Raw genomic sequence first — 14,813 nt, forward strand, 5'->3', positions numbered from 1 at the left:
TGTGGGGGGGTGTCAGTGAGGGTGGGGGGGGTTAATCAGAGGCCTGTGCAGCAACAGGTGGAAGTGTCCGCTCAGCTCCAGGCCCCATGTCACTGAGCTCCCGTTTAGGGGCCTGATGGTCCAGCTGAAACAGAAACCCTGTGGGGAGTGGGGGTGAGGGGGTGAAGGTGAGGGTGGGGAGGCTGTGAAAGGCAGACCAGGCTGGAACACGCCCCAATCAGAGAGAGTCCAGGTCCATCAAACACGAATCATGGTGAAGTTTCCAGGCCCTGCTTCAGTTACTCTGAATTACTATATAACCCTGGATGTCGTGCAGGATCCGAGTGAACCCAGATTGACCTATTTTGCAGCAGTGTTATCACACACCTCGGGAACAGGCAGCACTTGAACTCAGGCCTCCTGGTCCATAAGTAAGGACATTACCAGTGCACCAGAAAAGGGGCCTTTTGTTTTTTTTTTGTTTATTTTTTTCATTTTTCTTTTTAACCCCCACATTCCCACCTAACTGCGGTAGTGCTTATTTTACCCCAGCACCCATGGTGTGTGTGTGTAGGTGTGAGACACAGTGAAAGACACAAAGTGCACGCATCGTGGGTAGGGACTAAATCAAAATAGAGTTGGAGGGAGAAATGATGCACTCCACTCCCTGCGGCGCCCACCTCTCCCTGAACAACTCCAGGGTGTTGGTCGACACCGCGTGCTCCTTCTCCAAGGACACCCGGGCTCTAAAAGGGGCCTTTTGAGCCACATTGTCCAATGTGACGTTTACTCAGTCCACCTGTTCCCTATTGGAACATTAACGGTGTCTGACTTCATTTGAGGATGACCAATTAGCAAGGACTGATTGAGAGAAGGAGGCACCTTGTGGATTTATTTCCATCCTCCAGCTGCTGGCCTGAGCTGAGTCTGCAACTGATGAGCTGCTTGTTTGAGTGATCAGTGTTGGTTGTGAGGAAACATCCCAGAGTGCAGTCACGCTCCCAAAGGGCCTGAGGGGGAGGGTGGAGTGGGGAATACAGGGCTCTGTGAGTAACTAGAACATTCTCTTTCTGTTACTGTATAATGGCCACACTGAAAGGAGCTGTGGACAGGAATTTGGATATCCTCCTACAACTGAGTGAAGTCTTCTCCCAGAGACAGGAGCAAGGTGATTGCTGCTCACTGGGTTTCTGAGTTGCTGGGACTGGAGTGAACTTTATAAACTTACTTACATAATGTGACATCAGGACTAAAGCTGATACTTAATGCTCTGTGTTATAGTTTGCTCTGACTGACTGACTAGGGCTGTAGTGTTGGCGTGGAGTTAGATAGGGCCCATTCTAGGTAAAAACTACAGGTTTCTTTACTTATTAGTGAAATTCTTCATGAGAGAGACTAGGAAACTCTTTTAACTGAATTTGAAGACTTGGGTTCTAATTTTACATCAGGAGATTATGTCTAAATAAATTGTCCAATATCTGAGGCCTACTCTCTGTCTTTCTGATCTGTGACCCTAATTGAACACTGGGGAAGCTTTCTCCTGAGTTTTGGATTCCGACACCTTCACTGAGTGAGTTTGGTGTTCTTCTATTCCTGATGAAGGGCTTTTGCCCGAAATGTTGAGTTTTTTTTTTCCCCTGCTCCTCAGATGTTGCCTGACCTGCTGTGCTTTTCCAGCACCACTCTGATCTAAACTCTGGAAAGTTTAGCCTTTTAGCATGTTCTGGATGAGAAGTCGGGAACTGAACTGTCTTTTAGTCCCTGTCCCTTGTCTGGGCTGTTTGTTCTGATGTGTTGCCCTCTGTTTCCAATTTCTGTGACTCTGCCAAGAGTTGAGATCTCTGCACCAATCCAGCCCCTGTCGATTGCAGATGTGCCTTTTGTTCTTATGGGGTCCAAGTTCCAACACTCCCTTCAGTTCCCCCTCTGCTCCTCACAAAACTCCTTATTTTAGACCAGCCCTTTATTTTCCTAACCACATCCCTCTCTGATCCTGACAATCCTGCTAAACACTCCATCCCTCTGGGTTTGCTCCATCCCTTTCAAATTGCTGTGATTTTTAAAAAGACCAGCCCTAGTCGTTGATCTTCGAAGATGTGGGAAGTTTGCTGACAAATCGAATCTTGTTGCCTTGTAGCTATGTTCCAGTTGGCAGTGAACTTCGAGAGCTGCAGGAAGAAATGGAAGTGCACAGAGGAGCAGTTTGTGACCTGTCAGAGTCAGCTGGTTAAGGCTGAGCTTGAGTTGACAGCTCTCAGGGTGAGGTTTAAACATGCCTGTAACCAGCTGGACGTGGAGTTGAGGAGGAGACACAAAGCCGAGCTCGCCTGCGAGCAGCTGGTAGGAGTTTGGGGAAAATCTGGGAGCTCTGAGATGATTCCATCATTAACTTTCAGCTCAGTAAATCGAGCTGTGTCAGCTTGAATGATTTGAATATGTTTATTGTTGGTTTAAGACCATACAACATAGGAGCAGAAGTTAGGCCATTCAGCCCATCTAATCTACTCCTCCATTCAATCATTTAAGATTTGCAACACCCAATTTCCCACTTTCTCGCTGTAACCCTCAATCCCTTTGACAATCAGCAACCTATCGATCTGTTTTAAATATACCCCTTGCTGGGAGAGTGCCAAAATCAGTCTTTTATAATGGAGAATCTGAGCATTATATTAACCTGTTAATGTTGTCATGATGACCATGTTGGCATGAGCCAGTGTGAGCCTGTTCCTAGTGTTTCAGGGCAGTTTTTTCTAGAGTGGAATCTAAATCCCACAACTGAGTTAAAGTTTGATCTAAGTAATCAGTCTGGAATTGGAAGTGAACCTCCTGGAAGGTGACCGTGCCCAGGCTGGTTAATGGTTTGTAATCTAACTCCTTCCCTGTTGAGCTCTTGCCCAGAACGCGGTCAATATTTCCACTTGAGTAGTTATTCAGAGTAATTTCCCAGAAAGTACAGATTAATCCATTTGAACAGCAGGTAGTAAGTGAGGTTTTAGTGGGTGAATAAATGAATAGGTATTTGATGTTTTGAAATAGTTTGCCATGCAAACTGAAGAGAATGCAACGGGTGTTTTATGTAGATTCTGTGCTGTACGTTTCTGTGTTCTATGTTCTGTTTAAGTTGAGAAATGTCTGAACAGACAATCCCCACTCAGTCCCTTCCAACTGCTCAGCCATTAGACTAGATAGTGTCTGGTCTCCCTGCTATAGGAAGGATGTTGTTGTTGGGGTGGTGTGGGGTGGGAAATCATTGTCTAATTTAATTGAGGATCTTTGGTTTTTGAAACCATGACCCCCCAGTGATAGACCCCTTCCCCAAGCACAAACATCCTTTCACCATTCACCTCGTCATGTCCCCTCAGACTCTGTTTCCTCTGACCCCTCAACTCCAGAAGATACAAATCTTTCCTCTGACAACCCACCCTCCATTCCAGGGATCAATCTGATTGATCATCTCTGAACTACTCCCAATACATTAATATCCTTCCTTTTAAAATAAGAGACCTGCACTCACTCTGCCAGCTGTGGTCTCACCAATCCCTTGTATAATGGATGTGTGACCTCCCAACTTGACATTCAGTTCTCTTTTCAATAAATGATAAACCTGTAAGCCTCCCTGATCACTCACTGTCCCTGCAGACTAATCTTCTGTGATTCCTACACTCAGACACCCAGATCCCTCTGCATCTCTGAGCTCTGCAGTCTCTCACCGTTGAGGTAATGCTATTTTAATTCTTTCCCCTGGACAATGTCCCACTTTCTCACAATACAATCCATTCGCCAGGTCTGTGCCCACTCACCTAACCTGCTGATATTCCTTGAGGGTTCCTCGTGTCCCCTCACATCTCCCTTTCTGATCTGTGTTTGTGTCATCGGTAAAGTTAGCTCCATACCTTCAATCCTTCACCCCAATCCTAGCTCTAGCACTGACCCCTGGGGCACCACCACTCGGGACACCCTGCCAGTCTGAAAAAGACCCAGATATTCTGTTCCCTGTTAACCAGCCAGTCTTCTATCTCCAGGTCAATGTTACCCTGACACCATCAGCTTCCGATTTCTGCAATAATCCTCAGCATGGCACTTTGCCTTTGATCCCCCTCTAGTTATAGATCACACTGGTTCCAATACAAACAGATTCCCCTTTAAAACCATGCTGGCTCTCTGAACATGATATGGCATCTTAGTATTAGGTTCTCGCATTTTCCCAGGATAGGCGTTAATCTAACTGACCGGTAGGTTGCCACTTGTTAATTGAAGAAAGAAGTTACATTTGCTATCTTCCAAACTAATGGGACTTTTCCCCAAATCTTAAATCCAATGTGCCAAATATGTCTCCGCCTTGCCTTAGGGGTCAAAGGGTATAGGATGAAAACAGGAATAGGGGACTGAGCTGGATGATCAAACCTGATCAAACTGAATAGCAGAGCAGGTTTGAAGGGCTGAATGGCCTCCTATACTGTTTGCTTCTGGGCCTGTGGTTGATCTGTGTCTCTCTCATCCTGGTGATTGTACGTTGCCCTCTGTGTTCTGCTGTGATTCTCTTGTTGCAGGAACGCAGGCTGCAGTTGGTCCATGATGTTCTGAAGAGTGAAGCTCCCGGCACAGCGTTGCACAGTGAAGATCGTCAAAACCTCCTCCAAGCTCTGGCTGCGCACACTCAGCCTGAGCGACAGGCCCACACCAGGTATGGTCTCCACTCTAACATCCCATACCCCCAAACCAGAGGCACCTGACATGTCAAACAATACTTACATGTTTGGGATGTGGACGACAGTGGGTGAGGCCAGCACTGATGACCCTTTGGCATCAAGGGGTAGTGGTGGCAAAGTGGTCATATCACCAGACTGGTAACCCCAGAGCTCCAAGGTGGGAACATTACCATTCCAGTGAGCAATAGAATAACTTAACACAAACTAACCTAAAGCTGACCGTGTGATCAGTATCGATTGTTGGTTCACTGCTTCCTTCAGTAAAGGAAATTTGCTGTCCTTACCTGGTCTCGCCTGTAGAGTACATGACTCCAGACCCATAGTAATGCCCCGGGGCAACAATAATCACTGGCCCAGCCACTTCCTGTAAGTGGATACGTAGGTTGCTCTGGGTTTGGGGATTTGAAGCTGTTATCGGAGTGTGCAGTGTCTGAGTGACCCCGAACTCTCCCAAATCCAAACCTGTTACTGGTCACCTTTCCCATTCCACAAATCTCCCTCCATCCACCCTCTTCCTGCCCCTCACTTTGTACATTTATAGCCATAGCCTTCACTTCACCTCAAGGTGCTCTGCTGCTCAGTCAGTGATCTGGAAATAACCAGCTGCCCGGCCCTGATCAGCCTCACCTGAATTTGGACGTGTGCTGACCACTGACTGGAGACGTTAGCGAGGTTCGGATGCTGCCTGTCTGGGAGTGGGCCCAGCCTTGTCTTCAGCACCTGCTGGGTCATGTGGATTAAACCTTTGTTTTTACCAAAAATGACTGCAGATGCTGGAAACCAGATTCTGGATTAGAGGTGCCGGAAGAGCACAGCAGTTCAGGCAGCATCCGAGGAGCAGTAACCTTTTTGGTGCCATTCCTGTCCAAATACCATGAGCACATCAATCATTACCCTGATGTGCTTCATTGGGAGGTGCTATAGAAATGATATGTCTGTGTGTGTCTGTCTCTCTCCCTGACCTGCTCCCATCCTGTTTTACAGGCTCCAAGCTGTTGATGAAACAGTGACCTCCAATATCTCCTGTTCCAGCATCAGTTATGACCGGACACGTGACGAGATGTTGGTCAGTCAGTGCTGGGGAGGGAAGGGGGTGATGGGTATTGGTGGCCGGAGGGGTGTGGGGAGGGTGTGGGTGGTTGCTGTCATTCAGTGTTGTAACCCTCCCTCTGCCCCCCTCTGAGGAAAGTGTTCTGAAGTAGGGGTATAGGGGATAGTCCTGGTTGTGTTGAGGCTAGTGGGGGCGTTTCCAGGTCAGTCTCAAGGGGTTAACATGTCTCTTTCCTTCTATAGGATTTGAATATTTCTGCAGTGAAGCCGGTAACAGCGAAGATACGGGACAAACGGGTAAACAAGCAGTAACTCTCCTCTTGCTGTGCTGGTTCTGTCAGATGGAAACCTGGGGCTATCCACCTTGAGATCTCTCTCTCTCACTCTCTCTCTCTACAGCGTTCCAGCCGTGTCCTAGTCGATCGCCCACCAGTTGCTCCGAGGAGATCCCGCTCTCGCTCCTTTGACCAACTTGTGGACTGTGTGGGCTCCGCACTGGTGAGTGGGCCTTTTTATTCCTGGGCGCCTCTCTCTAAATCCCTCCTGCCTGGGTATAGGGGAGGGAAAGGGACTGAGGTTACAGCACGCTGAGGGTCCGAGACAGGGACCTGTGCAGGAGAATACTTTCCAGCAGTATCCTGATCCAAGCTCTGGATGATCATCCCAGACCCTAATCCATCGAGTGAACCTCCCCTTCCCTCACATTCTCAGACAGTACATTCCAAACCCTAACCCCTCGAGTGAACCTGCCTCACTCACGCTCTCAGACAGTACACCATTTTCTCCTGTCTTTTTTTTTGTTTTTACCAACTAACTTGAATCTGATTTTCCCCATCAAGGAAAACGGTTTCTCTGTTTACTATCCAGAGCCTTCATGGTTTTAAAGAGCTCGATCAGGTCTGCCCTGAGCTACCGTCTCTCTAGGGAGAACAGACACTGTTTCTTGTATCTATCCTCAATGAAGTTTCTCGTCTCTGGAACCATGATTGAGAACCCTTCCTACACACACTCTAACATTAACGTTCTCCTAAAGCGTATTACCCACAATGGGCACGAGACTGTAACTGAGGTCTAACAAGTATCTTTGACAAGTTCAATATCAATAGATAGGATGGTGAAGAAGGCGTCTGGTATGCTTTCCTTTATTGGTCAGTGCATTGAGTACAGGAGTTGGGAGATCATGTTTTAGCTGTACAGGACATTATTTAAGCCACTTCTGTAATGCTGTGTGCAATTCTGGTCACCCCATCAGAAAGATGTTGTGAAACTTGAAAGGGTTCAGAAAAGATTTACAAGGATGTTGCCAGGGTTGGGGGATTTGAGCTACAGGGAGAGGCTGAACAGGCTGGGAAATGACCTTATAGAAGTTTATAAAATCATGAGGATAAATAGACAAGGTCTTTTCCCTTGAGGTGGGGAGAGTCCAAAGCTAGAGGACATAGGTTTAAGGTGAGAGGGGAAAGATTTAAAAGGGACTTAAAGGGTAACTTTTTCACACAGAGGGTGGTACGTGTGGATTGAGCTGCCAGAGGAAATGGTGGAGGCTGGTACGATTACAACACTTTTTTTCAAAATCTATTTTACAATAAAAATATATTTTAATTAATATTACAAATAGAAAACAATTCAAAACTGTACAAAAAGCCAAGCTGTACTCGTACAAATGTATGAATCTATAAAAGACCAACTAAATACAAATAATTAATTAATAATAATCAGGCTCAGTGAGACAAAACACTGGCTCTCTGCCATTGAGAGCATTAATTTACACACACATACATTCGCAGGTCCCCCTCTGGGTATTCAATTCATAAAACCCAATCGGTGACAGACTCCAGGTAGTCCAAAAAGGGCTGCCATGTCTTATAAAAATTCTCCATTTTATGATACTTGTCAGAAAATCTAAAGGGATATGCTCCATAACTATCTAATGCCAACAGGAGAAACCTGGAGGAATTTCAAACACCCAAATAGAATATTCTTTCTTGCGCAAAAAAGTAAGGATGTTGACAATTACAGCATTTAAAAAGGCACCTGGATGTGTATATGAATAGGAAGGGTTTGGAGGGATCTGGGCCAAGTGCTGGCAAATGGGACTGGATTAGTTTTGGATGTCTGGTTGGCATGGACAAGTTGGGCTGAATGATCGGTTTCCATGCCATACAGCTCTGACTCTGTGGGTGTGTGTATTAATTGGCTGTGGTCCAAGCAAGTTGTGGTTTTGTCCAAGTTTAGTGTTTCTCGAAGTTTTCCCACTCCTGAGATTAAACGGAGTGACCTTTCATTGCTGGATGTAACTGTTGCATGGTTTTGGAAGCAGTTGAATGTTTGTAACTCTCTGGCCTCATTGTTAAATCCAAGCAGCAGCAGAAACATGTGACTGACCAAAATATCTGCCACTTCAATTGGAATCACTGGTCACTATCTCTGGGCTTTTGGAAGTTACTGGGAGTAGATGTAGGCCATTCAGCCCATCGAGCCTGCTCTGCCATTGACGGAGATCACAGCTGATGTGAATCCTCCTTTCCACTTTCCTTCCTTTTCCTGATTTTATCCACTCTCTCACTCTCTCTCTCACTCTCTCTCTCACTCTCTCTCTCACTCTCACTCTCTCTCTCACCCAGTCTTGACAGCATTCTAGACTAAACAATTCCAGTGTCACTAGCTCCTCCCTCCCTTCCTTTCCTCCCTCCTCATTTTGAAAGGCACTATATGAATGCAGCCTTTTTTCTCTCCCCCAGGGCAGTGATACAATGGATGGTAAAGCAGGAAGTGAGGGGAAGGTGCATCGTGACTCCCCAAGGGGATTGGCTTGTCACAGCCATGCAGACTGGAACAGACGGCGCCTCCTGTTGGAAGGTCTGTGACATAAGGTGGTTGGGAGATGAAGGGATTCTGGGAACCACAATCATTCCAATTTGATTTCTCCTTTCACCAGCATCTGGTCCAGCGATTCCTCCAAATACCAGCACACTTTTCCAAACTCCTGCATGGCATACTTCTCCAGCCCCACCACAAATCTTCCCCTCACTCTCCAGCCTCTGTCTCTGTGTTAAACCTGACCCTGCCCCTCTTCCATGTTCACCTCTGAATGATCCTGGGTTCTGGATCCCCACTGACTGGGAACATTCTTCCCACATTTACTCTGTCTACCCTAAATAGAATTTGATAGATGTCTATGAAATTACACCTTCCACATTCTCCGAACCCCCATTGAATACAAACCCAACTAACTCCATCTCCTCTCCTTCAGCTCCACCATCTCAGGACTCAGTCTGGTAAACCTTCACTGTACACCCTCCACAGCCAGCCCATTCTCCACCCCCCATCCCTCCCCCTGGTAAGGAGAACATAACTCTCTACCCAGTATTCCTGGTGTGGCCTGACCAAGGCCCTGTCTGATTGCAGCCAGATGTCCCTGACAGTGTACTCAAATTGTCTCCCTAAGAAGGACAACATACAGTTTCCCTTCCCCTCTGCCTGCTGTACTTGTGTGCTTACCTTCAGTCTCTGGTATACAAGGACACTGAGATCCTGTGACACATTCCCCTCTGTTTATTGATCCCTGTGGGACTCTGATAATCACTACCTGCCATTTGGAAACTGACCTGTTTTATCCCTACAATGTCGCCTGTCTGCCAACCAGTTTTCCATCTACCTCAATACATTACCCTCCAATCCCACATGCTTTAATTTTACACAAGAATCTGTTACTTGGAACTTTGGACTTTCAGAGTTTTTGACAATGGATGTAATCCATTGGGTCCCCTCGATCAAGTCTGTTAGATCTTTTGAACGGTCATTGATTTGCGAAGCATGATTTCCCTCTTGTAATTCTGGGCTGACTCTCACCTGTACACGACCCCTAATTCTCTCTGCTCCAGTAACACTCTGTGGAGGTTAATGTCTCTGACCTGACTGAACACACAGCTTCACCTGGAAACTGAGCCTCAATCCTTTCAGAGGGGAATAAGGCCCCCACACCAAAGTGAATGAAGTGGGTTTGTGGCACATGCTCTGATATTGGGGAGATGTGAGGGTTAAGGGAAGCTCTGCGGAGTGACTGACTGATTCCTCTCTTACAGACCAGATCCCAGAGGACCACACTGTGGGGAGTGGGCACCAGCTGGTGACTGCCCCAGGTCCTGTAGCACCGTCTCCTGACCCATTCTCAACGCCGGCGAGTGCCCCCAAGAGCAGGCCGCACACCTTCACCTCCAAAACGGTAACTGCAGGGAAACGGCAGTTTGGCGGGGGGGGGGTCAGTCACCCAGAGGCTTCAGTGACTGCTCTCGGGAGAAGGGTTCAAATCCCATTACAGCAGCTGCTGGAGACTAAATTCCATTCTTAATGTCTGGAATTACAAACTAGTTTGATTAAATTAGAATGGGCACATTTACAATGCAGACAGAGGCCATTCGGCCCACTGTGACCATCCCTAATCGACCAAAAATTATTTTTCTTTTCCTCCTCCCCCAGCACCCCCCCCCCCCGCCATCCACTTAGCCTCCCAAAACACCCAGGTTTTTATTCACTGTGATATGGATTTTGCTGGCTGGCCAGTATTTATTATCCATCCCTAATCAGATTCTCAACAGTGTAGAAAGAGGCCATTCAGCCCATTGAGTCAGCACCAACCTTCAGAACATTATCCCACTCAGTCCCAGCATCCTACGCTATCTGTGTAACCCGCATTTCCCACGATTAACCAGCACGTCTTTCAACTGAGGGGAAACTGGAGCAAACCCACGCAGACATGGGGAGAATGTGCAAACTCCACACACTCTCTCAAAGGTGGTATTGAACCCAGGTTCCTGGTGCTGAGGCAGCAGTGCTAACCACAGCCACTGTGCCAACCTTGAGGAGGTGGGGGTGAGCTGCCTTCTTGAACCGCTGCAGTCCATGTGCTGTGGGTAGACCCACAATGCCCTTAGGGAGGGAATTCCAGGATTCTGACCCAGGGACACTGAAGGAACGGCGATATATTTCCAAGTCAGGATGGTGAGGGGCTGGGAGGGAAACGTTCAGGGGGTTGTTAGATTAGATTACATTACAGTGTGGAAACAGGCCCTTCGGCCCAACATGTCCACACCGACCCGCCGAAGCGCAACCCACCCATACCCCTACATTTACCCCTTACCTAACACTACGGGCAATTTAGCATGGCCAATTCACCTAACCTGCACATCTTTGGACTGTGGGAGGAAACCGGAGCACCCGGAGGAAACCCACGCAGACACGGGGAGAATATGCAAACTCCACACAGTCAGTCGCCTGAGTCGGGAATTGAACCCGGGTCTCAGGCGCTGTGAGGCAGCAGTGCTAACCACTGTGCCACCATGCCGCCCACATGGTGTTCCCATGTATCTGCTGCCCTTGTCCAGGAAATGGCTGATGGAATTCAAAGTGAGCAAGTGCGAGGTCTTGCACTTTGGAAAAAGAGAATACAGGCCTGGACCATTTTACAAATGGTGAGAATTCCTAAAGCCAAAGTACAAAGGGGTCTGGGAGTTCTAGTCCAGGATTCTCTAAAGGTAAACGTGCAGGTTGAGTCTGTGGTTAAGAAAATAAATGTAATGTCATTTTTCTCAGAGGGTTGCAATGTAAAAGCAGCGACGTGCTTCTGAGACTTTATAAAGCTCTGGTTAGGCCCCATTTAGAATAGTGTCCAGTTTTGGGCCCCACACCTCAGGAAGTATTTACCGGCACTGGAGCGTGTCCAGCGGAGATTCGCACAGATGATCCCTGGAATGGCAGGCCTAACCTATGATGATTGGCTGAGGATCCTGGGATTGTCTTCATTAGAGTTTAATCTCTGACAGTGAATGGAATCCTGAGCAGTTGGAAGTAATTGTTTCTCTCTCTCATTCGCCAGATCATCATGCCGGAGACCTGTGTTCCCTGTGGGAAACGGATCCGGTTTGGGAGAATGGCTCTGAAGTGCCGCAGCTGCAGCATTGTTGCCCACCCGAGCTGTAAGGAGCGGTGCCCTGCCATTTGTTCACCCAACTTCACCACAATCTCTGTCAAAAACGGTGAGGTATGGACATCAGGCAGAGGTTTCAAACCCCAAATATCAGAGGGAAGGAATGGAGACAATTCATCAGCTGATCACTCGGGCATAGCCACCGATTTGTGCAGTGATTTTAAAAATGAGTCCTCCCAAAAACCAGTCATTGCCAAACCCGACCATACTTTAGGGTACAGGAGTTAGATATCGTTCCTGGAGCTAGAGGAAGGAAAGACAGCAGGGGCTGGGAACGGGGGACTGAGTGGGATGTCCAGCTGTGAGTGGATTGAATGGTGAAGCAGACTGAAACAGCAGTCAGCTATTCAGCCCGACGTTTCCGTGGGTGTACCCGAGCTCTGACGTTTCAAATACACATGACCATTCAACACAAGATGGGTACAGCAGTGACATGAAGTCCCTGGATGGCCATTCCAGAACCCCAAACTCATATTCTGGGGCCATTGATTTGAATCCCATCAGCTTCAGTAATGCCTTTGTGGGTGGGGTGGGGGCAGGGGTTGTAGACCGAGGATGTTCCAGGGTTCCAGTAATACTCCTGACCAATCGGTTTCTGATCACTAACCTGGTGGTTTTGTTTTTCAGGGAGCTGTTGGAGATTTTGCCCCCCAGACTGTTCCCATGATCCCATCTCTTGTTGTCCACTGTGTCAATGAAATTGAACAGCGGGGACTTCAGGAGGTGAGCAACGCTTCTCTGAAAATGAGAGCAGCGAGATCTGTCTGGATTAACCACAATCCCAAAATCTGCAGTCTAATTGGGGAGGGTTTATATCTAGAATAACTCACTGCCAGGTGTACTTGTTACAGTCTGGAGCCTAATCAATGGGTTGGGGGGGCTCTGTTTTGTACCAGTGGGAGGGGTATTAACTGAGGAGTGGGGTGGGGGATTGCTAGGAGAGACCTATTGCAGGGTATAAGCAGTCTGTCCATATTAAGAAGACAGAGCAAGCCTGAGGGGCTGTTCATGGGGATACTGTCTGAATTGGTTGAGAGTTGAGGGGCAGTGTGTGAGACTGGTGTGGCTGTTATTCTAACTCCTTTGTTTCACCCTCTTTCTCCCCCCAACCACCTCAGCCTGGCATTTACCGGGTACCTGGTGGTGAGCGGCTGGTCAGGGAGCTGAAGGAGAGTTACGTGCGAGGGAAGGGTCTCCCTTTACTCAGCCGAGTCTCCAACATCCATGTGGTGTGTGGGCTACTGAAAGACTTCCTCCGAAAACTGAAGGAGCCGCTGGTGACATTCAAACTGCACCCAAACTTCATGGCACTGTCGGGTAGGCTTATCCCACCTTCATGGCACTGTCGGGTAGGCACACCCCACCTTCATGGCACTGTCGGGTAGGCACACCCCACCTTCATGGCATTTCAGGTAGGCTTATCCCACCTTCATGGCACTGTCGGGTAGGCACACCCCACCTTCATGGCACTGTCTGGTAGGCTTATCCCACCTTCCAGAGCTTTCCAGCAGCTCTGGCTCCTGACTTCCTGTCCTCAGAAAATTCTGGGGGTTAAGGCTGGAATGAATGGATTTTATTAGGTCGGGGACAGAGTGCACATTGGAAAATCCCACAATGGGAGTTTCCGGTTTGTGGGGTCTTGGTAGTGGGAGGATGGGGAGGTTGTGGCCTGAAGGTTTAAGACCCAGGACAGGCCCCTCTTGGGGCCATTTCCCACCTGGGCCTCCTTTTTGTGGCTGAGCCCTGTCACCAGTGTCACCCTGTTCAGGGTGGGGGCAGAAGTTTCCATCTGGACCTCCCTCTGGGATCCCCTTCCTGTGTTATGTTTTGCCCCAATCCTTTTAAGGTCTTGCCCCTTCCCTTCCCCCATCTTTGCTATGGGCTGCTGTGATTGGTCAGGGTGTGTTTTGCACACTGTGCTGTTCTTTAGAATGTTTTGTGTCCTCCATATTGCCCAGGAGAGATTGTTGGGGTCTGGTCTTGGCTTTGCTAAGTCTGTATTCATTGTTCTGAAATGACTGCTCAGTATTTGACCTGGAGCGTGGCTGAACAAAAATGGTCTTTTATCTTGCAGTCATCAGGACAGTTTGCAAGAATACCAAGTTAAAGAGAACCTACTGTTGTAAGCATTTTAGATTTTGTTTGGTACTGAACTGATCGGCTGAAGCGTTATCCTGGAGAATGTACTAGCTCCTGATTGACAGTTAATTGCCGAGCTCAAGCTTTGGTAATTCGAGACCAGCAATAAAATACTTACCCACCCCATGAATGAATTAAAATTTATTAAAAGTGAACCCAAAATGGATTCACTTCTTAAGGAAGGAAACCTGCTGTACTGACCAAGTCCTAATCTGATTTTTGGGTTTTTTTTTTGGCATTCTGATTTGATTTATTATAGTAGTGTTCCCAAATACAGTGAAAAGCTTGTTTTTGTTTTGTGGGCAGTACAGGCAGATCCTAGTAATCAGAACATACAGATCATAGGGTGCTTAGAGCAAGGAATACAGATCACGCCTACACCGGTGATGCACAAAACAAGATCAATGTTATTTGAAAATAGCGAGTCCCTTCATCAGTCTAATAACAGCCAGGAAGAAGCTGTTCCTGAATCTGCGGGTGCGTGTTCAGGCTTCTGTACCTTCTGCCTGACAGAAGAGGTAATAGGAGAGCATTCCCGGGGTGGGAGGGGTCCTTGATGTTAGCCTTTCCATGGCACGGAGCCGTGTAAATGGAGTCTGTGGATGGGAGGGTGGATTCTGGGATGGTCTGGGCTGTGCACACCACCGTCTGTAGTTTCTGACAGTCCTGGGCAGAGCAGTTACCGTACCAGGCTGTTAGCACCCAGAGAGAATGCCTCCAGTTTTACTACAATGTTGTTCATTGCAAATGGCCACAGGCCAACTAGGACCAGCACAATGCAGCTTTTTCCAAATGCCTCTTAAATGCTGCAATTGTACCAGCCTCCACCACATCCTCTGGCAGCTCATTCCATACATGTACCACCCTCTGTGTGAAAAGGTTACCCCTTATGTCTCTTTTATATCTTTCCCCTCTCACCCTAAACCTATGCCCTCTAGTTCTGGACTCCC

At 47.8% G+C, this 14,813-nt stretch overlaps 1 protein-coding gene across 2 annotated transcripts in view; it reads left to right on the forward strand.

Annotated features, from left to right (window-relative positions):
* The first annotated feature begins 895 nt into the window (after window positions 1-895).
* Window positions 896-14,813, forward strand: part of LOC122551858 (rac GTPase-activating protein 1-like) — a 23,278-nt gene continuing 9,360 nt past the window's right edge. The window contains exons 1-12 of one of the 2 annotated variants that reach the window (XM_043694397.1): window positions 896-1,147; window positions 2,117-2,319; window positions 4,530-4,663; window positions 5,673-5,754; window positions 5,982-6,035; window positions 6,138-6,236; window positions 8,480-8,597; window positions 9,824-9,963; window positions 11,614-11,778; window positions 12,352-12,447; window positions 12,843-13,041; window positions 13,799-13,846. In XM_043694397.1, coding sequence (XP_043550332.1) covers window positions 1,063-1,147; window positions 2,117-2,319; window positions 4,530-4,663; window positions 5,673-5,754; window positions 5,982-6,035; window positions 6,138-6,236; window positions 8,480-8,597; window positions 9,824-9,963; window positions 11,614-11,778; window positions 12,352-12,447; window positions 12,843-13,041; window positions 13,799-13,846 — 1,423 coding nt within the window. In that variant the 5' untranslated portion in view covers window positions 896-1,062. The remainder of the gene's footprint in view (window positions 1,148-2,116; window positions 2,320-4,529; window positions 4,664-5,672; window positions 5,755-5,981; window positions 6,036-6,137; window positions 6,237-8,479; window positions 8,598-9,823; window positions 9,964-11,613; window positions 11,779-12,351; window positions 12,448-12,842; window positions 13,042-13,798; window positions 13,847-14,813) is intronic. The other variant, XM_043694399.1, reaches the window with a different exon arrangement.

Source organism: Chiloscyllium plagiosum, chromosome 7 (genome assembly GCF_004010195.1).
Source record: "Chiloscyllium plagiosum isolate BGI_BamShark_2017 chromosome 7, ASM401019v2, whole genome shotgun sequence".
NCBI lineage: Eukaryota > Metazoa > Chordata > Chondrichthyes > Orectolobiformes > Hemiscylliidae > Chiloscyllium > Chiloscyllium plagiosum.